General features: G+C 40.9%; 8 protein-coding genes across 8 annotated transcripts; 2 read left to right on the top strand and 6 right to left on the bottom strand.

Moving 5' to 3' along the window:
* Positions 1 to 749: 749 nt before the first annotated feature.
* PKNH_0837100 (DNA-(apurinic or apyrimidinic site) lyase, putative) lies at positions 750 to 2,300 on the bottom strand (the record flags this gene model as incomplete). The annotated part of the gene is made up of 1 exon (XM_002258952.1): positions 750 to 2,300. One exon carries the CDS (start codon positions 2,298 to 2,300, stop codon positions 750 to 752), a length of 1,551 nt encoding a protein of 516 aa, XP_002258988.1.
* A 1,624-nt stretch (positions 2,301 to 3,924) lies between these two features.
* On the bottom strand, positions 3,925 to 4,825 carry PKNH_0837000 (ubiquitin-conjugating enzyme E2, putative; the record flags this gene model as incomplete). The annotated part of the gene is made up of 3 exons (XM_002258951.1): positions 3,925 to 4,065; positions 4,264 to 4,533; positions 4,817 to 4,825. The coding sequence occupies 3 exons, from the start codon at positions 4,823 to 4,825 to the stop codon at positions 3,925 to 3,927; spliced, it is 420 nt and encodes a 139-aa protein (XP_002258987.1).
* Positions 4,826 to 7,241: 2,416 nt separating this feature from the next.
* On the top strand, positions 7,242 to 10,028 carry PKNH_0836900 (P-loop containing nucleoside triphosphate hydrolase, putative; the record flags this gene model as incomplete). The annotated part of the gene is made up of 1 exon (XM_002258950.1): positions 7,242 to 10,028. The coding sequence occupies one exon, from the start codon at positions 7,242 to 7,244 to the stop codon at positions 10,026 to 10,028; it is 2,787 nt and encodes a 928-aa protein (XP_002258986.1).
* Positions 10,029 to 10,221: 193 nt separating this feature from the next.
* Positions 10,222 to 10,755, bottom strand: PKNH_0836800 (conserved Plasmodium protein, unknown function; the record flags this gene model as incomplete). Its single annotated transcript, XM_002258949.1, has 1 exon — positions 10,222 to 10,755. The coding sequence occupies one exon, from the start codon at positions 10,753 to 10,755 to the stop codon at positions 10,222 to 10,224; it is 534 nt and encodes a 177-aa protein (XP_002258985.1).
* Positions 10,756 to 11,775: 1,020 nt separating this feature from the next.
* PKNH_0836700 (uncharacterized protein) lies at positions 11,776 to 12,189 on the bottom strand (the record flags this gene model as incomplete). Its single annotated transcript, XM_002258948.1, has 1 exon — positions 11,776 to 12,189. One exon carries the CDS (start codon positions 12,187 to 12,189, stop codon positions 11,776 to 11,778), a length of 414 nt encoding a protein of 137 aa, XP_002258984.1.
* A 1,517-nt stretch (positions 12,190 to 13,706) lies between these two features.
* PKNH_0836600 (conserved Plasmodium protein, unknown function) lies at positions 13,707 to 16,037 on the bottom strand (the record flags this gene model as incomplete). The annotated part of the gene is made up of 2 exons (XM_002258947.1): positions 13,707 to 13,775; positions 13,968 to 16,037. 2 exons carry the CDS (start codon positions 16,035 to 16,037, stop codon positions 13,707 to 13,709), a joined length of 2,139 nt encoding a protein of 712 aa, XP_002258983.1.
* Positions 16,038 to 18,892: 2,855 nt separating this feature from the next.
* PKNH_0836500 (activator of Hsp90 ATPase, putative) lies at positions 18,893 to 20,753 on the top strand (the record flags this gene model as incomplete). The annotated part of the gene is made up of 5 exons (XM_002258946.1): positions 18,893 to 18,930; positions 19,133 to 19,250; positions 19,444 to 19,590; positions 19,833 to 19,983; positions 20,140 to 20,753. 5 exons carry the CDS (start codon positions 18,893 to 18,895, stop codon positions 20,751 to 20,753), a joined length of 1,068 nt encoding a protein of 355 aa, XP_002258982.1.
* A 446-nt stretch (positions 20,754 to 21,199) lies between these two features.
* Positions 21,200 to 22,201, bottom strand: PKNH_0836400 (glutaredoxin 1, putative; the record flags this gene model as incomplete). Its single annotated transcript, XM_002258945.1, has 5 exons — positions 21,200 to 21,262; positions 21,534 to 21,595; positions 21,710 to 21,776; positions 21,916 to 21,976; positions 22,122 to 22,201. 5 exons carry the CDS (start codon positions 22,199 to 22,201, stop codon positions 21,200 to 21,202), a joined length of 333 nt encoding a protein of 110 aa, XP_002258981.1.
* Between the last annotated feature and the right edge of the window lie 1,220 nt (positions 22,202 to 23,421).

The following is a 23,421-nucleotide window of genomic DNA, read 5'->3' as shown; positions in this document are numbered from 1 at the left end:
CCACGAACTTTTCTCTTCCTAGTCCACAGTTCTCTTCACGTTTCCCCCTGCCGCTTCGATACCGCCCCGGGGTGCCTCTCCATCTCTTGCGGTTCCCCTTTCCTCGCCCCGCAGATGCTGCCCATAAAGACCAAGGCATTTGCACTTCACTCCTGATTTATGTAGCCTATCCCCTGAACCATAATCCCTCACTTCCCAATTCCTCTCCCACAACGCAGACTATATCCCTCAAACCGAGCGGAACGATGCATTTCGACGATACGCCAAGTGCTCATTTGGAAAAAACTTATTCCATTGATCGGATCGGCGTCATTTCATGACGCACCTTTGCCTTCCATTACAGTTTTTCATTGGAAAATTTATTTTAAAAAGGACGAAAAAAAAAAAAAAAAAAAAAAAGTTGTCATTTCCATGTGGAAAAAAAAAAAAAAAAAAAAAAAAAAAGTTGTCATTTCCATGTGGGAAAAAAAAAAAAAAAATTAACTTGATAAATGCAGCCAGAGGGAAATGGCCACCAGCTAACACACAACTGTGAAGAGAGCGAATGAAGAACTATGGGGAGATAATACAGTCCGATTTACATGTCCACACGTATTGCCTGTACACGAGGCGGCCATCTCACCCGCTTTCCCTATTTGCAGAAAAATGCCAAGCCAAAAAGGCAACGCCCTTCTCAGCAGACACAGAGATGTGTTTAGTCCATTTTTTTTTAAATCGCTTCTTTACCCACTTTCTGGGTCACTCCCTTGTCACCCCCCCCTCAGGTGTAGAATCACTGGACAATGGTCCGAGCCGTAAAAGTTGTTGTGGAAAACACTGTATCCGTGTATTTCCACGTTTTCCACGTTCGGCATGAAATCTCTTGACACGATAAAGTGATCAATTCGCATGGCTTTGTTACAACTCTTCCCCATGAGGAAGGGGCACCGCCACGTGTAGATGTTATCGTTTATATCACTAACCGCCCTGTTGTGCGTGGCCTTACCAGGCTCCCCTTTGTTAGCGCGTAGGTTTGCCAAATGCCTATACGAGTCGATTAAATCCCCTGCGGAAAGAATACCCCTAAAATTCTTCCGTTCAAAGTCGGTGCAACCAGGTTGTCCAACGAACTCCTTTGGAACATTTCCCTTTTTCATTCTTCTAAATTCAGCGGGATGTGATAAATCAGTGTCCTCGGGTGCGATGTTAAGATCTCCTGTCCATACCAAGTTCTTCTTCTTATTTCGTAAAACGGATACAAACTCTTTTAGCTTCTCATCGAACAACCTCCTTCTTTCAAACTTAACAGGTTCAAATCCGTTGTTCGGTGTGTATGTACTTAAGAGATAGAACTTACTAAACTCCACAATGATCACCCTACCCTCGTGATGATGTTCTCTCGGGTCCAAATCAAACGACAGGTTGTATCGAATGGATTTTATCGGTATGCTTCTCTTTACCAAGACAAGCTGTCCACTATATTTTATGTTCGCTAAACTGAAGTAGGCATTGTAGTTGTGAAAATCTTCTTTCAGAATTTTCTCCATGATATCAAAATCCACTTGACTCTTCTGGTCTGTATTTTTCACCTTCCCTCTGTCTCGTTCTCCATCCTTCGCTTCTTTCGCGTCGTACAGATTCAGGGCAGGTAGTCGTACCTCCTGAAAACACAACACGTCTGCATTGATTCGATTAAAGAAACTCATAAAGGCATTCCACTTTTCCTTGTTTTTGTATCTTACAGTTATACTGTTCATGTTCCACGTAACGATTGTTTTTACTTCCCCTTCCTTTGTTTCGACCGGTTCGTTATTTTCGCTCGCCTTTACAGTGACTGTATCGCTCACCTTTACAGTGACCGTATCGCTCGCTTGCATCATTTCCGTTGCACACACGAAGGAGGGATACGCACTCGGGGGATCATCCTTTTCAATCTTCACCTGGTCTCTTTCTTCCTTGCTGACCAGGTCATCCTTCTCTGCCTCCACATCATCTGTTGTTTCTTTGCTAATCGAGTCATCCTCTTCAATCTTCACCTGGTTGCCCTTTTCCTCCTTTGATGATGCCCCTACCGCTAATCCTCCCCCGATCGGGACTAACTTGGTCCTCTTGACCGCCTCGCACGACTCCCCCTCCTCAACCTGCTTCCTCTTGTTCGACTGAATCTCTTCAAACATTTTTACCTGACCTGTGCAGGCTTTTAACGGTCTGAAATGTTGAGCACGCAAATGTGTGTAAAACAGGTTGATGAACTCCTTGCCGCTTGAGAAATTTACAACTTGAATACAACGGGGGATAACACTTCCAGTTGCGCGTAGCATTAATAAGAAGCACCAGTCTTCCCAATGGATGAAGTCGTCTGAAGTGCCACTTCGCACCAGGTCTATCCCTCAAGCACGACCTTGCCGAATTGCGAATTTACTCCTTCACAGTTTTTTCAACAGGCTATCCCCTGAGATACGTAGCGTGATTAACCCAGAAATTTGGAGAAGTGCAAATATAAAGGTGGAAATATTCGTACGCATATTTGAGGACAGCTCATTTTAAGAATGACTGGAGGGGGCCATCTGGAGGATCATCCCAACGTTCATGGCTCATCCATTACATGTCTCTCGTTTCTTACCTGGGGTCTAACTTTACCCCTGGGTTTTTCTTCACCTCGTGCGGGGGGTCGTTGCTCCTTTTCGATTAAAAGTTGGATGGACTGAATGATCCGATCGCAGTTTAGCCACGAAACAGTTTAACACTGTGTGGCTACCCCGATCAGCAGCAATCCTCCAAGGGGAAGCGAAACATAAAGTGGAAAAAACGTGCAAACCCTAATTCGATCGGCGCATGGGAAACGAATTGCGCATATCCGTGGAAAGTGCAATCCTTTCGCAATTCCGCAAGGGAAAAAAAAAAAAAAAAAAAAAAAAAAAATACGAATACAAACGCGAATGTGCAAATAGCGCGAACATCACTCAAACGGAAACCTAACTCAAGCGGAAACCTAACTCAAACCGAACGTGAAATGTTGGGACGCCCCTCTGGATACCGTTACAAACGTTTCAGTAACCCTTCATGAAAAAGGCAACTCGAACTGAGACACCATATAAATGTGTGAAAATGAAAAAAAAAAAAAAAAAAAAAAAAAAAAAAAAAGGCAACCTTCATGCTCTCCCCCATTTGTGTGTATTTTACACGACCCGCACACCTGCTCTCCGCAGAACCACCGAGAGATGAGAGCGCCTTATCCCCACCTAGGTGATCTGCGCGACGGAGATGAAAACGCGGATGAGAAAATCGCAATTACTTTTTTCTTGTATTCACATGTGTATTCCCTATATATGCAACCCTTTTTCCGCACAAACGAGAGAGTTCTCCTGATAATTATAAAGGATCTCTTACATAATTGACAACTAAATGGAAGAGGGCTACTTTTTTTTTTTTTTTTTTCTTTTTCTCTTGCTCCTCTCCTTCCAAAGGGACAAGAAGGAGAGAGCCACACCTGCAGTCACTCACCGATCAAGTAAATCCTCCACACAGATTATAACCAAATGAGCAATACATTTTTACCTACTTAAAAACTTCATTTTGAAAATTTTCTTTTTTTCCACTAGTTACACGTTAAGTGAAAGGTAAGCACCCTGTCCAATGTGGGAGGTGCGAAACGAAGCGATAAAGGCCACATGCCAATAAAAGTACACACATGTGATGAGAAGAAAAACATTTCACAATTTTGATGAGAAGAAAAAAAAAATAAAATATATATATACGTATATATTTCATCGCAACAAATTGACGAGTCCCTATTCGCGTTAAAATAATCTCGTGGGACTTGCAAAAAGTGGTTTTTTTTTTCATGTCCTGGTTTTTCCCATTTTTACCCTGCGAGGTCGTGATTTTTTCTCTTTTCCCTTTTCGTCCCCTCCGTGGTGACAAATAAAATGGACTTCACTCCAGTCAATACATTTCTCCTTCATTCGGCTGCGGCAACCTCTTGTTCGCACTGGACAACATTTCCTGTCTCAGCGCTATTAAAATAGTTTCGATGGTGTAATTCCTGTTCCAGTTTTTTAGAATCTGCAAATTATTTTTAATGACCTACGTATCAACAAAAAAAAAAAATGAAAAAATGAAAAAATACCAAAAAGGGAAAAAAAAAAAAAAATTATGAACAAGTCATATAACTAGCTATTTAAAAAAAAAAAAAAAAAAAAAAAAAAAAAATGGTATGATTATATCAAGTAGGCTGATTATTTTAACATTTTGGTGAGTTGCTCATCACACCAAATGACTCACCCGGCCAGTGGCGTCCACGCAAGACATCTCAATCTTTGTGTCAAACTTCACCGTGGGGGGCGCGTCGGGATAACTGTCGCCACAAAATATCGTTAGCGAATAAATCCTGTTCTCGAAAACAGTTCCCGGTTGCCCAAATATAGTGCAAGACCAATTCGAAAGAGTAATGTCATCAGCACTTTCCAAACCGAAAGACACTCCTTCGCTAACGTTTCCCTTCTGCCCCCGCTCCAACTCATCCAGCAAGCGAAAGCTTCGTGGTACAATTACCTGATCGAAGAGAGAGAAAAAAAAAAAATGTGTACTATGAAATGGTCTTTTTGCCACCTTTTCAGGCATCCCCGTGTGTACCGTATTGGGGATTCCAATTTCACAGCTTAAAAGAGAAAAGAAAAATAAATGTCAAATGATTTATCCTCTGACACAACACAAGGTGTAGCAATTCTCGGGAGGGATCCAGATAACGTACACAACACGCGAAGAACTAATTGGTGCTTGTGGGGGAAGGGTAGGTGTACACCTTTGTTAGATTTCATATCGTATATCTGCTTACATCGCTCATTTTGATGGGTGTGTGGGTGTATCCTTCCTTCACGTAATTCTCCGAATAACTTACTACCTTATCTGAATAGCTTTTTGCTGGTTTCCCCCGTAGCTCTGCTATTACGGCAAGGTGAATTTCCTTGTGGGTTGGAACTGAGCAAAAAAAGGGGAAGGTTATCCAAACGGAATAAGCGACGGATATATGTATGAAGAGTGTTTCTTCACCTAAGTAGTAAAGCTTGCGTATTTACTTTTAACTCGTTTGATGTTGACGGAGAGTGGAAGTTGGTTCACTTGGGGCTCATGCGTGTAGCCAATGTCCCAGGGGAGAAGCCAACATATGAATGTACCAAACAGCCCACCTATGTACATACGATTATGTTTTCGTAATTACCTGCATGTACTCCCTTAACGGTTTTTTTTTTTTTTTTTTTTTTGTTTTTTTTTTCACATAAATAAGGTAAGGCAAACCGTTCCCGGAGCGCACTTTATCTTCGTTTTCGCAGAGATGCAATCCAGTCGGTTCACTTCGACACATGGGAAATTCGTTTAGTCGCTTTTTATAACCTTCACCCAGTGGGTAAGAAGCACGTAAGTTTTTTTTTTTTTTTTTTTTTTTTTTTTTTTTTCCTCGCAACTTTGCACTGAGTAAAATAACCACTATATGTATGGTGTAAATCCGGGGTAGTGCTACCTTTTCATCCTTGGCGTTTCTGTGTACGCTCGCGGGTGCGTCCTGGCGCTCTGCACCGCACAGGAAAAAGGTAAAAAAGAAGTGTAGAAAATTCAGGTGTAGAGTGCGTAGATTCAAACGGCGACAAAGCGACCACGCAAACGTTCTAGGAATGAGAAAAAAACGTAGTAATATAATGGACCAAAGAATGAAACGAAAAAGGAACAAAGTAGGAAGCCTCTTTCCCGGAAAACGTTGTTCACCCAATTTAGGCGTTCTTGCGCACCCCGTTATTCTCCTCCTGTGGCGCATTCTGCGCTGCCAAGTGAATGTTAAGCCAAACTCCCCAACTCCCCGTGAAGGTTTTTTTTCCCTCCACCAGCACTACTTATGTTGTTCCTTTTGGTCGCCCCGTTCGTGATTCCATCCAGAATGTTATCCCTGCGTTTGGTGGACACCGGTTGGTAAACATGTACCATACGCGAATGGAGCGGAGCTGCACTCGGCAGGAACAATTACACATACACAAAAAAAAAAAAAAAAAAAAATATATATATATATATATATATAGGAAGGAATAACAAAAAGAGCAGGGCCTGAAAAGAATTTATCACACTGCACAAATTGTAAAACTGATTGACGACGCGCTGCTAATTTAGCCACGACGATTACATCCTTCAGTAGAGGAGTATTATAATCTCCCTTCACCTTAGCCCATATGTTTGTAACAACTGCCACATGTTTATTCCTCCTATGAAAATAATTTCACAAGGCACTTATCTTCCAACAGTACTCGCAAAAAAACTGTAGAAAAGGGCACATATATGTGTGTACAGTTCGTAGAAAGACTGGACAAATGGAATGGGAGTGTCCACCACGCTGCTTCCTCAATTCACACATCTATCCGTGACCTCACATAAACTACTCTCATTCGTCAATAATACCCGATCCTTTGCTTGGGGGGAGGGCATTCCTTCTCTACTTCTACAACGGACATTGGAGCGACCAGCGGGTGTATTAATTTATTGATGGATTAGCTACTCGGTGAATTTCATGGATAGGTATGTGTCGACGTGCTTGCCACGATAATTCATCTCTGCTTTCTACACCACAGCGTTGGACAAGAAATGGCCAAATAGGGGAGCACTACATAACGCCATCGTACATACGAATACGCACATTCACATGTATGTGTATACTTTCATGTGAAGAAACTGGTCCTCCGCAAAACTGTTTGACGCTATGTTTTAACCGTCCTCGTCCTTTTTCTCTCCCCATAGCGTGTGTGTGCATTTTTTTTTTTTTTTTTTTTTTTTTTTTTTTTTTTTAACCCCCAAAATTTTCGTTACGCTCTCTCCTTAAGAAGGAATTTTATTTCCGCCTTCCTTTTTCATATCATCTTCTGGTCCAACAGAAATGCGAAAAGGGGGTGTGGAGTCACATGTGCACGTTTGACCTTGCTTGGAAGGAAGTTCTTCAAAATTTGTCCCCATGTATGTCGCTTGTCTCAACAAAATTTGAATGTGATTGACCATCAAAAAGGGTAAACAAAGTTTTCTCCTCTCCGCATGCCTTGCGGTGGGTTTGTCAGATATTCGGTGGGAGAGTTGGAGTGGGACTTCATTTTCCGAGCTTACCGTTGTATTTCCTACGCGTAGATGTGAAGAAGGGTTAACGACTGGGTGGGTCGCTCACGTTAAGGAGTTCACTCCTCATCCTCCCTAACATTTCTCCCCCGCGTAACATACAAAAGAAAGAAAAAATGAGGGTGTTCATCCACAACGTAAATACATACACAGGGAGTTGTTTGTGCGAAACATTTAGCGAGGTGAAGAACGAAAAGACGGAAATTTACGGAACGCTAGTAGAAACAAGCAAAGGAAAAAATGGGATCAAGTATGACTATGGAAAAGCTACAAAAGTCGTGTCCAAGATCCCCAAAGACAATATTTTGAAGCACTTAGTACAATGCGACTTAATCATCTTCGACCTGAACAATACGAACGTGGAGGAATTAGAATATATCATACGGAAAGTGAAGTATGAGAAGTTAAAGAAAGACACCACCTTGGTCCTCATCTCCTCCATAATGACTTGGAACAAAACAAAAAGAAAATTCTTGAAACAAGTAGACAGCTTCAACAGTGCAACAGGTGGAGAAACAAAAGAGAAAAAGAACCCAACGGAAGAGCCTCTCTCCGATGGAAGCATTAAACATATCAACGTTCCGGAAATCTTCACCGAAAAGGATTACATGAAGAGAACCCCTTCTAGACAATACGAACAACACAAAACCATTGAGACATTAATTTTATCGCTCAACTCAAAGAATAAGCTAAACACCTATGTAGTAGCATCAGGAATTCTGTACGGTAACGGAGAAAATGTGTTCTATCCCATTTTCAAAAATGCATGGCTAAGTGCAGACAATCAGATAATAGATAGAGGCAATAACTTTATTCCGCTCATTCACGTGAAAGGCCTGTGTCAGTTTCTGAAGGAGCTGTACTCGAGACAACCTGCAAGGAAGTATCTTATAGCTGTAGATAACGAACATGTAACGCAGAAGACAATAATTAAAACGATTGGTAACTTCATCTCTGGAAACTCCACCTACCTTAGCGTATCTCCTCATAATTCCTTTCTCTTTGATCACGCGGAGGTTATGTGTGTCAATTTGAGGTTCGCCTGTTCGCAATTAGGTGAAGAGGGAGGTGAGCGCGGCGAACAGATCGATAGGCCGAAGGAAAAGGATAAGAAGGTAGATGAAGAAGAAAACGACGATGACAATTATGATGATGAGGAGGAGGAAGAGGAGGATGACAAAAGTGATGAGGATGATGAACACAAAGATGTGGACAAATCAGACGACCAGCAAGGTCAGGAAGAACCAGATATGGCTGAACACGCTGACAATACACACTCCGCGAAGAAGAAGAAGAAGAAGAAGACAACCAATCAGGAGGGACAAGAAAATGAGAAAGGATTCACATTCCATTGTTCAGACGGATTTACCAAAAACATTTCCACCCTAGCCAAGGAGTTCTGTCAATACAGAAATCTGAAGCAACTAAAGGTTCTAATACTGGGTTTGCCGGGGGTTGGCAAAACATTCATTGCCAAAAGAATATGCCACCACTATAATTTGAAATTCTGTTCCATCCCCTCCCTCATCGAGGAGTGCAAGGAGACGGGGTACGACTTTCCGGAGTACTACAAGGAGTACTTGAATCGTGTAAATGAAGAACATGAGGGGAAAAAGAGAAAAAACGGAAAGGCTAATACAACGGCAAATGCAAAGGCAAGTGCAATGCAAACTACCAAGCTGACTCTACCAGACTTGACATTCATGTTTTACAAAAAGCTTCAAAGCAATGAGTGCAAATTTAGGGGGTTCGTTTTGGATTTCTTCCCTCGAAATTATGAAGAGGCGGAATACTTCTTTGGTACCCACAGAGGAGATTGGAGAACAGTTAACAGCACGAACGAACAGGAGAAGGAGGAAGGGGAGGGTGAAGTAGGCGGAGATAGCCATGGGAAGGGAGAAGATCAGGTCGACCAAGCGGAAGATGCGAACGAAACGGATGAATCGGTCAAAGTAGACGAAACGGAGGATGATAATTCGTCGGAGAAAGATGAGAATGAATCAGACCATGAGGAAACTCCCCAAGGAAAAAACACCCCATCCAATGGTCAACCGAACTCAACAGAGGTACCCCCAAATGGAAACTCAAATCAGAACCCCGATGGGTTGACCGACCGACTGACCGAGGAGGCAGACAATAATTCTTTCTTTCCGGAATTCGTCATTATTCTGAAATCCCCTGAAGAGCTGTGCAGAAGCAGAATGATGAATCTGCCAGAGGAAGAAATAATAAAAGGGCACAACGACGAAAGTGGGTTCGAAAGAAGGCACAAAAAATATGTCAAAGAAAACTGCAGAAATGATTACTTTGAATTTGATCAAAAGAAATCTATCGAAGACTACTTCCTGGAGAGAGACATAGATGTATTCAACGTGCACATAAATGAAGATTCCTCATTAGATGATATTCTCACAAATATATACATCTACATAGAGAAAAATCTGAAGTTTGACAACTTCCTTCCATCTTCTGAAGAAATGTTGAAAGGAAAACTTCAACAACAGGAGAAAGAACATTCCCTCGAAAAAGAAAAGCTGGCTACCAAGGAAAATCAACTCATTGCGGAAGAGATAAGCAAAAATGATGAATTAATAAAAGTAGAGAAAAAGAGGCAGGAACTTCTACTGCAGCATCAGCAACAGTATTTTCATAACCAATCCATCCCGCTGAGGTTCTACTTGATTAAAAATATTCTTCCCATTTTAACAGATGCGTTAATACATATTTGTCGCACCAAGCCCAAGAACCCCTGTCTGCACATCGCGCAGTATTTGCTCGAAAATGCTCACAAGTACAACGTCGAGGATGATGCGCTCGAGGGGTTGCGTTCGGAGGGGCTGCGTTCGGAGGGGTTGCATTCGGAGAGGTTGCATTCGGAGGAGTCGGCCGATCACGGGGGTTGAGCGATACGCCAGCACGTCCACGTGTCTACCGCTTCAAGGTCACGTAACAATTTTTGTTACCTTCTCGCGGACAATTCTTACTCACCTTTCAGCCTTTTCTGCTAACCTTTTTGCTAACTCGTTTCCCTCGAACCGCGCACCAAACGAAAAAATCGCACAGACGTTGCAAAGTGTGAATCACACCCAGATGCATTCATTTACCAAATGGCAAGTTCAAGTTGGAGCCGAATTTAAGGAACAGAACGCACACTTGAAAAAAAATAAACAGAGCATGCACTGCGCAGGCTAACATATTCACTGTCTTCCTAGTAAAATGAAAAATAAAAAAAAAAAAATTGGAAAATATTTGCACACACCTGTTTGTGAAGAAATCATACACAAATATACTGTACAAGGAAAATAAGCATCCCACAAGAAAATAAACGTTCTTTTCTACATAGAAGGTTTTTATCTTTTGGTTAAACTCATCCTTGTCTTTTCTCCTAGCGGGTGGTACTTCCATTTGCTGTGATTTGTCTTCCTGTGCATTTTCCTCGGGGCCTAATCTGGGTGATGTTCCTTTTTTAATTTTTTCCTCTTTCGCTTGAACGCGGTCATACACAATTGTGGCGCGTCTTTTCCTTTCGTTTCTGTTAAATGCAGTATATGCGTCATTTTGAAAAATCCTTCTAGTCTTCAGAAAAGCGGTTCTCCAAAACTTGGCATGGTGCAGTGTGTTCATGAACATTTTGCGGAGTACAAGTGCGCCTGCACGTGGATCTGGCAAATGCAATCACATTACGTACTCGCACCTCTCGAGGGAATGGCAGTGATGCGCGTACAAAGGAATCTCCACGCACAGTATCCAAAAGCGTATACGCTTCACAGAACACGTTATCCAATTTGTGAAAGTTCCACAGTTCATGTGCCCCCTTTTGGGAACTCCCTTTAGGGTGCTTCTTAGTGTACCTCTTGGCAGGTTTGTTCTTCTCTGAGTTAAAGTTTTTCCTTAATCATTTTAATCATACAAAGTTCAAACATGTAAAAAAAGGGCCGACCCCCACAGCCGCTTCAACTGCTCTGCGTGTTCTCAGTGCCGATCAGGTATATTCACTCGATATGCAATATTAATGCTCCACAGGTAAGTACTTAGAACAAGGAACGTACCACACGATAACTGCGGCGTTGCATAAAAAAAAAAAAAAAAAAAAAAAAAAAAACAACCGAGATAAAATAAAAAGTTTTGTGTACGTCTCAATTCGCGGACTAAAACGTATGTCGAAAAGTATACCCCTCCAATGTGTGCAGAAGAGTACGTTCTTCCAAAATGTTCATCAAATCGGCAAAGGAGCAAAACGAGGTAAAGCAAAGAAGGATTATGTTGTTCTATCCATTTGTGCGAATTTTCCAAAAAAAAAAAAAAATAAAATAATAATAAAATAATGTGAATAAAGGTTATGAACAGGTCAGGCAAAATGGAGAAAAATATTCAAAAATTACATGCATGTGCAGGTAAATTTGTGCAAAAAAAAAGAAAAAAAAAAAAAAAAAAAAAAAAAAAATAGCTATTTGGTTCTTGGAAAAATTCACCTCTAGCGATAAACACAAAATGCACGTTAAAAACCTATCATGCATATGGGGTTTTCATCCAAGTTCTTATTCTTTCCCTTCCTTTTTATGTGTCCTTCCGTGTGTACATCCATATGTGTACAGTTTCTTGGGGAACGCTGCTAAACAGGGCACTTCATGGAAAGACGCATCCGACACATCAGTACCAATGCTTCAGCTCGACATATTTCTTCGCATCTCTAAACATTTTCCATAAAATCAAATTTGTTATTGCAAAGGGCCATATCCACCACCAGACGTAGGATGAAAATTTGGCCCACCATCTAGCCAAGGCCATGTGCCAAAATGGGTACATAATTTTCTGCTGAAAGGGAGAAACGGTCTGTTGAATATATCCACCATAGGCTGTATGTCTATTTCTCCACATCATTTCAGCTTCGGGGGGGACGGGGTACGACCCCAAAGGCTTCTGCTCAAATTTGGGGGTCTCCTTCTTCACCACATTGTCTCGAAGCGCATTCCTTTGAAAGGATATGTAGTTTTTCCCTCTGATGATAACCCTGTTCTTTGGGTCCAACAGTTTATAACTTTGAAGCAGGGTTTTCATCATCATGTTTGTCGCTCAGGCGGTCGTTAGTACGTACACTTAAGTCAATACGCATGTACACAAACTTGTTCATCCCCTTGAGGCTTCAACGTATTACCTGCAGATGGCACACTACGCCTTCGTATTCACTTTTAATTCACATGTACTTGAGAATCTGCGTTTTTGCGAACGCGAAAAGGCTCCCTGCATCGAATAAAAAATGCCTACCCACTCGCATTCAACGAACGAAGTGGTTGACAAAATAACACGCATATGGTACTTTACCGGTTGGGTAAAAAAAAAAAAAAAAAAAAAAAATATTATTATTATTAAAGCGAATGAACAATCGCGTATGTTCTTTCCTTCGAGGAGGCCAAGTGCAACGCGAAACGAAAAAATACAAAGCAGGAAAAAATACAAAGCAGGAAAAAATACAAAGCAGGAAAAAGTAAAAAGTGGAAAAAGTAAAAAGCGGAAAAAGTAAAAAGCGGAAAAAAAAAAAAGTGCACATAAAAATGTACGTATACGTCATGACGCCAATAGCGGGCACGTACTCCTCAGCTGTGTGTTGCTTTTTTGCCGCAACCTCAACTTAAACTTAAGTAGGAATAGTCATCCTTTTACCCAACGGGGCAAATGGGACAATGGGCGATTTGGCACAAGCAGAGAGAGGATGTTTTTTTTGCAGTATGATCTATGAAAAATTTTTCCTTCTCTTTTTTTTTTTTTCCCAAACGGGGAGTAGTGATATGCCCCTGCGTTTATTACATCCCTTTTTTGTGCCCCATTATACAATTCAGGGGAATAGAGAAAAAGAAAAAGAAAAACTGATTGGATCAATTATTTTTTTCTCCTTTTTACACTTTGGTAGATATCCTGCACAACATTCATATGTGTAAGAGGGGAAAAGTTTTTTTTTTTTTTTTTTTTCAGAATGTGAAACCCTTTCTTCTGTTTTACAAAATCAATGAATGTGTGTGTGCGCATGGAACTTCACGTATCTGTCATAACACGAAAGTGTACGTCATGCGTGGCGCATACCAGGCATGCAACAAAAAAAGGGAGCAACAGTCGCAACAGTCGCAACAGCCGCAACAGCGGCAACAGCGGCAACAGTCGCAACAGCAGTAACAGCAGTAACAGGCGCAGACAGTATGCACGCGAAGATGATGCCACTTCGACCCGCCCGTGCAGCAAATGGATAAAGTGAAAAGACGCAAAAAATAAAAAAAATAAAAAGTGTCACAAAATGAAGCAGAAATTGGAACACATCCTTTCCAACTCTCTTCTCGTTCAAAATGACGTAAAAAAAAAAAAAAATAAAAAAAATAAAATAAAATAAAGGATATTCAAAAAAACGACAGTATGAATAAAAAGTTTTTTTAAAAAAAAAAAAATTATAATTGAAAACAGTGCAGTGTGGTGGTATTATTATGGGTTCCCACTTAGCATACGTAAAAAACCCTGCTCCGCAACCCTTTCCACGCTTCACCCACTTTTGTGGAATAAAAACTCCAAAGATTAAAAGGGTAAGGAACACCTCATCAGTCTGCGACTTTTTTCCGCTTGTGCTGATTATCCGTTCTGTCGATTATTTTGTTGAAACTCCACAGCTGTAAAAGGGGAAGGAGAGGAGAAAAAAAAAAAAAAAAAAAGGAGTGTGTGGGGGGGAAATGTTCCATATGAAATGGCGCCAAGTAACACATAGAAAAAAGGGAGCACACATAGATATAAAAAATATCCTCCTATGTATGACACACATCTCTCACTGGACGATTTGCCATTTGATGATGCAGGGTACTCACCATGGAGGGGTTCGTGTATGCACGAAAGGAATCCTTTACTTGGGAGATACCCGCATCGATTTCCCTAACGTCACTTTCAAGGTTCTCAGAAAATTCTTCATCATCTTCGGAAGAGTCGATACAAATGTCATCCAGGTAAAAAGTATGGTATGGCAGAAGATATGCCAAAATTTCTTTGGCATCATAATATTTTTCATTGTTCAAAAAAATGTGCGAAAATTGCTTGTCTTTATTTATGGTGCTTGAATAAATCTGCTTCTTGTCTTCGTGATAGTAATTCAAAACTCGCTTGCGCTCAGTAGCTAGCTTTTTTTCAAAATTGATTAGCTTAAAAAAGGCTGTTTTTTCTAGAATGTCCCTATCGTTTAGGGAGTTATTTCCACTTTGACTGTGATCGATGCTGAATTCTTTTTTCAGGAAATCTAAGGTTTTCTCATAGTAGTACTCGTTCCCTTTGTCGTCTTCTACCTCGACCGTAGTGTCGACATTCGTCCCCTTGTGATGCACCTCCTCTTCGTTTTCTTTCCATCGAACCATCTTACCGACGGTATCGATTCCCTTGTTGTGTCCTTCCTTCCCTCCGACACATTGCTTGGGTTCTCCTACCTGTTCTTTCCGCTTCTGTTCCGTTTTACCCATTCGGAGGTGGCCATTTGTAAGATTGTCTACTTGGGGGGTGCTAACCATATGACCCCCCTGAATCAGCTTCGTTGCTCTGTCCATCTGCTCTATGGTGCCTACTTGTATGCCGCTTTTCACCCCCCTAAGGGACTTGTTCAATAGGTCACCTCCGTAGTTGTAATTATTAATTTCTCTCGTTTCTTCCATTTTTTTTTCTCCACCTACGCTACTGTACAAATGCATGTAGGACTGATTAGTAGGAATGTCTACCTTTTTTCCTGCGGCCACATTGGTGTTTTGAGTAAACGCTTTGTCATTCAATTGGTGTTGGAATGAATGCATTACGTTGTTCGATAAATTATGTTCTGTTACTTTGCCTGAGGGAAACGCCTCAGAGGGGAAGGGGTAATGGACAATATTATTCACTCCTTCAGAATTACTCGTCGTCCCATTTGTTGCGTTGTTGCTATTTACATGTTTATCATACCCATATGGTACAGGTTCCACTGAGTCACTGACTGCGTATGAATCACCCAAAACTTGATGCTTGTTGTAGAAACCATCACGCGATATTTGCTCTGGGTAGTTATTTTTCTTGTCGATGTAATTCGAACCCGTTTTGCCTTCAAATGATGAGACATTTACCTTTGCGTTGTTAACATGAAGATCGGTTGGAGACTGGAAGGTTTTCTCACCCTCCCTTGAATTAACGCAATATTTTTGGTTGGCAATGTTATTCATATTTTTCTCTACGGTGTGGAGATAATCTACCTTGTGAACACCTTCCTGGTTAGTTACGTACTGAATGGAATGGGCCCTACTATTGTCCATGCTACTGTTAAGGCTACTATTGTCGTGAGTCCTCCTACCATGGTTTCCACCACCATATGTATCATTGGCACTCATGTCGTAGTTATTGCAGGGGTAGGGTCCATCCGCCTTTATCTTCTCCATGTGTGTGTAAGGCATGCCTGCGCCGAGGCTCTCATTATTTTGGTAGCCGTAGTTTTTCTCCTGTTCGTGAATGCTTGGACCGTCGAATTGGGATGAGGACATGTCAACGGGGGAGACACCTACCAGATTGACACCCATCGGGTGAATAGCCGAAGCGCTTGGTCCTGTTTCTCCTACCTCTGTTACCCCATGAGGAAGGCGCCCCCCCGTGTCTGCGGGTTGGGTCATTGAACCATTTGCGCCATTTTCAAAGCTCTCCTGTCTCACCGAATTGTCCACATGACTACCTACATTGATCCCTTCATAATTCTCGAAGGGAGGTGATGTGTTGGTTCTTCCCTCCTCAGCCTTGACACCTTGGCTACAATTCAGCCCGACGTCATTCGTCACTGGGGGGGAGGACGCTTCATTTTCTTTTTGAGCATCACAGTCGGGGGGATTTTCAGATTCATTGTTGCTTTTATTTTCGCTCTGAAAAATCTTTAGGAAATTCATTCTGTCGGTTGGGCAAAAATTACATTGGGCAATGATTTTGTGAGATGAGCCAGACGTGTTTAGCTCAGTTGTCTTCTCTTTGGAAGAGCGTTGGGTGTGTTTCCACCTGGTATTTCTGAGGAGGTGTCTCTCGATCTAACTTAGTTCTTCCTCTTCAATTTCGCTAGTTCCTCTTTTATGTGTTTTTTTTTTTTTTTTTTTTTTTTTTTTTTTTTTTCTTTTGGCTAGCCGGCGGATCATGCGGCTAGCTCGCTCAAGCTGCATTCGTGCAGTGGGCACAGCGTTCTCCAGCATATACACTGTAACAGCCTCTGTTCAGTCATCAATTTAAAACGCGAACATTATCGGAATGACGGAGTGCCCATCAGGACACATAGAGTGACGCTGCAACGGCCGCTGAGAAAAAAGCAGTTGTCAGCCAAATGGGCAAGAAAAAAAAAAAAAAAAAAAAAAAAAAAAAGAAATACTACAAAGCGAATCACATATGGGAAACTAATCAGTCACATATGAGGTCCAGATGAGAGGAGAAATACCACTGAAGAGTGGATAATAAAAAAAAAAAAAAAAAAAAAAAAGGACGCGTTCCTTTGTCAACATTCAAACATGCGTATTCTCTTTCACCTTTATGTTGTCAAATGAAGATGGGGTGTCATTGTTTTTATCCTTCTTTCTGCCCCCCCCTTTTTTTTTTTTTTTTTTTTTTTTATTTTATTTTTTCGTATTTCCTCCTTCGTATGTACAAAAATCATGCCTTTTTTCTTTTTCTTCTTCAAAGGTGAAGGGAAAATGAAAAATATAAAAAAAGAGGTTTTGTTTAACAGCAGGTTATATATTTTCCTTCCGACCTGCGCGAACTTTCGCTGGAGTGCAGGTGCCCAAAACAATTAGGGAAAAATATATGCCGCAAAAAAAAAAAAAAAAAAAAAAAAAAAAAAAAAAATGGATATTGGGTTATGCTGCATGCCGTTATGTGAATTAAAAGGGAAATAAAAAAAAAAAAAAAAAAAAAACAGAAAAAAAAAAAGGATCCTATTTTACATGTATTCTTAAAAGATTTTCTGAAAGTGTTTCCTCTCCACGGCGCACATCGTGCTTAACTTCGGAAAAGGCAAGTGGAAAATGAAAAAACGCATATGTATGGAACAACGGATGAGTCACCTTCCACTTTCGACAAGTTGCCACGACACAACTGTTGATGCATCCACCAATGGGGGAATTAAAAAACGTCTTTTCTTCATTTAAGGAAGTGGGTAAAAAAAAAAAAAAAAAAAAAAAAAAAAAGAGTAATTAAAGGGAAGTAATATAATGGAGGGTATTCTCGCTCAGGAGAATAAAAAGTATATGCCACGTCTGCAACCTGCACAAGTGGAAATCTTTTCTGAAACGAATGTGTAAGTTGGCTATATCGTCCACATTATATATGAAATGAACCTTCTTAAAAGGTGAATGACTCTCCACCCCTGGGAAAAGAACCCATATGTGTAGGAAAATAAGTTTTAACACCAAATGGGTGGCACATGGCCACGCTGTTAAGCAGTCCTTGTATAGAAGGTAAACACCTCTGTTGAAAAACCCAACGCATGAATGGAACATTGCATAGTGAAAGAAAAAGTTCCACCAATGCATGTCCCTTATTAATACAAAAAAAGAGTGTTACAGAGTGACGTGTCTCCATTTCCACCTTGGATGGTTTTTCCTCTGTGTTGCCAAAATAGAAGACCAAATTTTTAATGCCTTTTTTTTAACTAATCAGACATTTATTGAGAACTGTCCTCATGGTGGCCATTACGGGGGTAGTTCCCCCTCTGATTGATTCTTTAGCGGGTACAAGGGGCTAACCACGTGGGGCAATTTTTTACGGTCTTTTTTGCCGCCCTTTTAGAGCTGATGCCCCAGATATAGAGACCTCTAAAACTGGGGACAGATTTTTCCTCTCTGGGGGGGGAGAGGGACCTGACCAACAGACCCACCACACAACACACATGATGTTATGTAGGCTCATCCTCCACGTTTACTTTTATCAAGTAATGCTGGACATGAGTAGCGATATTCCACAACTAGCTGATCATAATCATCAGCCTACTTTCCTTTAAGAGGAAGGATAATCCGGGTTGCACTCTTCTATGGCGTCCCTTCATTGATTATCCCAAGTGGAGGGGTGAAAATCCTTCGGCATCCTGCTAACAATGGTGTGAAGCTCAAATGGTATCCTCTGGCATACCTACCTTTCTTTGATGTACCAATTTATGCTCCACACATTTATAGTCTTTCAATTTGGATGCTCAGCTAACTAGGGTTATTTATTTTTATTTTATTTATTTTTTTTTTTTCCGTCCCTTTTTTATAAGTATTCTCATACAGAGGTTTCCCTACTTGTTGGCAATTTTTCACTCGGCTATTTTTTTCGGGGCGGTCATGTTACTTGTTTGCCATATCGTGCAGTTATTTTCTCTTTTTTTTTTTTTTTTTTTTTTTTTTTTTTTTTTCGGACGATCCCGGTTTTATCATTTCAGGTCCACCGGCGCGTCATGCCAAAGGAGAAAAAGAGAAACAACGATCGTTCTGCCTATCTTCTTTTTTTTTTTCTTCCCACTTAAAATATACGTTTATAAAGATAGAAGTGCGATTAACTTTTCTCCGCATGAAACATTGTACATTTGTTGCTTGGTTTGATTTACCTGCACTGTTCATATCATTTTTCGGAACAATTCCGTCATTTCTGAAGACCTGTGGTGGAAGCCAATTTGATGTCCCGAGGTGCGTCAGAGGGGCCCAAATCAAATTTCATCTTCTGTAAGTAAGCGGTTGAACGGTACATTGCACTATAGAAGGTCTATAAAACGAGTAAAGAGAAAATGGCGGGATCCGTTTGGAACAGAAACAGTTGGCACTGGTAATGTAAAGGGTTGTAAAATGGGGGGGAAAAAGAAATACATAAATATATACATGCATATGTACATGTACATGCTGGTGATGTCCGACTGACAACCTAAATCTGCCATCTCATTTTTGCGCAGCAGATGAGATGGCCCTCCTTCAAATGAATGTCTGCTTTCATCCCCATCCTCCACCTTTCTCCCACTACCCCATTGCAGGGAAGAAAAAAACTACAACAAATGGGGAGAGTCGTACATAAAAAATAAACTGTCCGATTTGAAAATCGAGAAGGAAGATCTTTCCGTCTACTTCGACAGAGTGGACATTTCCGGAAATGTAAATCAACTGAATATAGAGGGGATTGGGATCCCCCCTCTCCTAGTGGGAGTCGTCCCTTTTGTGTTATGCGATTCCTGCTTTCTGGCACGTCTGTGAACTCCTTCTAGCATCATGTACCCTTGTGAAACCTCATCACCCCCATCACCTTCATCGCTAAACCGCTACACCGTTACATCGCCGCATCGTACAGGCCTCCGTGTCAATTCGGAAGGGAAAACAAATAAACTCCTTCGAATACGTAATAAAGTTCGACTGGGTATGCTCCAAAACGGGGCAAGACAAGGAATACGCTGGAGGAACCGCAGAAATTTTGGACTTCTCAAATTGTTCCGTTGAGGTACACACATGAGGAGGAGAAGCAAGTGGAGGATTTCCAAGGGGGGGAGGTCTGGAAAGGGAAGAACGGTGGCGTATAGAAGTGAACTGTTTCTTCTTCATGGTTTGTCTCTCCCCCGGGATTTCCTTTACCAGGAAAGGGAGAAACATAATGAGGATGCAAAAAGATCACATGGAAATTTACGTTTTTTATTTTTTTTTTTAACCCCCCCCTTTTTTTGCCTTATTTTTCTCCCTCTTCAGGACAACGACTACGCCATCAACATTGAACTGATCGGAGACAAGGAGGAGTCCAAGCGGGCTTACGAAATTCTCAGGAAGGAAGGAAAGGAGAAAATAAAAGATGCCTTGAAGAATTTCCCGGAGGATCTACTAAAGCACGACTCGAACGAATGTAATTTTTGTGCGCTCGGAGGAGGATGTGTTGGAAGTGCCCTCTCGGTGTGAACACGTGTCAGGCGTATGACCATCCTGGCAACATAGGCATGCACACATACGAGATATTTTCCTTTTTTTTTTTTTTTTTTTTTTTTTTTTCCCCACCTCTCAGCAAACAAGGAACAGAAGATCCTAGCGGAGGAAGAGGAAAAACTGCAGAAGGCAAAGCTGCAAAGCGCACAACAAAATCAACCCGAGGGCGTAACTACTAACATTGCGAACAATGCGAACCACGTAAAGGAAGAAAACAAAGAGGAGGGAAAAAAAGAAGGATCCATTTGGAACATTAACAACTACCACTGGGAGGAGAAATGCCTAACCAAGTGGGCCCAGGAGGAATTAAAAAATATGCTAGACACCTCCACAATACAACTGAGCAATAACATTTCTTTGCAACTCTTTAGTTCCGAAGTTGATGGTGAAGCTTCTTCCAGTTTGCGAAAAAAAAAAAAAATAATAATTTACGACTTAAAAATTAATACCGAATGGAAGGCCTTTAAAAAGAACAAAAATGGCCAAGTCGAAATGGAGATCACGGGGCATGTCATTGTGAATGATGTCATTTCTGATTTCTCCTCTCAGGAGGATAGCAAGTACACATTTCAGTTCATCTTTGACAATGCCCGTCCAGAGGCGGCAGACATGAATGAGGTGATAAAGAACGAGGGACCTGCGCATATCGAGAAGATAATAGAAGCCTTTATTTCGAAGATGATGGAGAAGTAGTTCACACGGGGAGGTATACCTACTCAGGACAAAAAGCCTTTGCATATCTTTTTCCGTACGAACGTGTGCGGAATGGTTCAGTCCGCTCTGCTCTCTTATAACTCTTTTCAGTTTTTGCTTAAAGTTTCTTTAAAAAAGAGGGGTCTATACTAGGTTCCCCTTTTTTTGTGCGCTGATACTGCTACATACATATGTGCACACAATGATGCGCGCGCAGATACATTTACATATGCACACTAACAACGTTGGTGCCCGTTCACCGAAAAATTTGCACACACTCGTAATAAGAGGAACGATGCATGGTCTACACAGAATGCGCAAATTAATTCCGTCTTTTTTTTTTTCAACGAAGCTTGTGTAAAAACGATGATGTAAGGTAGCAGTACCAGTTAGGGCCAACTTAAAAGCGAATGCCCTTCATTCCAGGTTTTTCCTTCTCCTTTGATTTAACTGAGAATACCCAGTTTCTTCAGGCGCTCTTGGAGCTTTCCCTCTTCCTTCTCCTTCACCTATGAGGTTAAAATGTGTATGCATTTGTTAGCAGCTAGCTATTTTGTTCAGTTGTTCAGATTATCGTATATTTTTTTATTTCGCGCTTGTTCATATTTTTTTTGCACACTTTTACAACATTTCATATATTTTTTTCTTTTCTTTGCACACTTGTTCATATTTTTTTGCACATTTTTTACAGCTGTTCATATTTTTTTTTTTTTTTTTTTTTATTTTTTCCCATTTGGCTACACCGCGTGGTGCTTTTGTTATCCCCTCTCTTTGTCTTACCAAGTCGTCACACCCGCCGACAACCTCCTTATTGATGAATATCCGCGGCACGGAGCTCTTTCCTAAAAGGGAGAAAAATAACGCATCGAATAAAGCGCTAGATCACGTGGTACATTTTCGACGTGGTGCACCTGCGGGTGGGAAAAATGCTCTTGAGCAAAGTCTTTTTTCCCTACCTGTTAATTCTTTTAAGTAGGCTTGGATGTCCGCCATGTTTGGGTTCTTCTCGATTTGTTCTACATGCTACAAGAGGGGAAAGGAAGTTAAAACATTGTCTCACTTTTTAATTCCTACGTGCACATCGTATTGATCCGTGAATGTTCTCATACAACATGATGTGCATGTGCGTGAGTCGTGTTGCCCCACTTGGGAAATTGCTTACCATGTTGGCTACGTTGTATCCTTTCAAAATGGAGATGGCCTTAATGCAGTACGGGCATTCCCTATGGGAAAATGAAAAAGAAACGAAAGGGTTGGAGACATGTGAGAAAATGGTCGATGCAAATTCGAAAATTGGCCCGCTCATTAATTTCTTTTTTTTTCTCATCTTAAAATACATATATAAAGAAAATCTTTCCCCATGCTTACGTTTTCGCAAATACCGCAATGACATTTTCGTCTATAATTTTCTGCACAAATTTTTTTACTCCTTCGTTGTTGCACGCCATTTTTTTCAAGAGGGGGGGGGGGAGGTGTCCGCTTCAGCTGATTGTACGATCGTGAGGGTGTGCTCGTATATGTGTGCACGCTTATTTTGTTACGATGGAAAATTTTCGAATTTTGTATGCTACAGAATACCTGCGCTATTACGTTGCGATTAGCTAAAATGCGGGTTGGTGAGCTATACAGGAAAATTGCAGCTACAACTACAGAACTTTAAAGAACGTGTGGAAGAATAGAGGAATTTGTATGTACTCAAAAAAAGGGAGATGATATGATTAGTTCCTTCTTCAAGTTTTGAGCTAACGAGAAATGAGAAGTAATGATGATACGTATTCAGCATATATTTTTTACATGGTCCAATTGGTAATTTATGAGGTTTACGGTGAGGGGGAAATTATTGTAATCGAAGATCAAAGTTCAAGGCTTCCAAAGTGAAAAATGCGTAAACCTACGTGCAGTAAAATCCTACATATGCTTCACTCCGAGCTGATCATTTAAAAAAAAAAAAAAAAAAAAAAAAAAAAAAAAAAATTGAGGTGCATATATAAAATTTTTTTTTTATTTGTTTATTTCATTTATTATACGATCGATTTAGGGAAATGAAAAATTTCAGAGGGGGCACACCGGAAGATAATTACCTGGTACTTCATTCTATGTCGGTTTTGGTGTCCCTGATTTTTGGCCAATTTACCGTTTTACCAATTTACCCGTTTACTACTTTACCGCTTTACCATTTACCGTTCACCGTTTGTTCTCTTTTGTGCGCCCCTTATTTGCCTCCTTTGTACCTTTTTTTTTTTTTTTTTTTTTTTCCTTCGTTTCCCTATTTGCGGAACAATGTACATACAGCAGGACTTCCCAAGTTTTGTAAATCATTTTTTTTTTTAAATGATCCATGATAAAAACGGAACGTGTATGCTGCTCCATCTGTAGTTACACCTCTGCATATTCGGTTTAACGAGAAAACTGTTTTTTTTTTTTTTTTTTTTTTTTTTTTTGCGTCAACCACGTGTACGCTGAGGACGCTGTAGAAGCCTTGGCCGACTGGACCGCAACGGATACGCATATGATGCAGTGATCGCAGCTCATATGAATGAACGTATAGGTAGACCCGCGTGCTTGTATGCCCCCGCACCGAACCCGCACTTGTGTGGAGTAGGTATGTGGGGGTGTCCTTTACAGTATATTAGGCTCCTCCTTTTCTACCCTTCCGCAACGCGAGCTT

Source organism: Plasmodium knowlesi (assembly GCF_000006355.2).
Source record: "Plasmodium knowlesi strain H genome assembly, chromosome: 8".
Lineage (NCBI taxonomy): Eukaryota > Apicomplexa > Aconoidasida > Haemosporida > Plasmodiidae > Plasmodium > Plasmodium knowlesi.
This window is presented reverse-complemented; position numbering and strand designations above follow the sequence as displayed.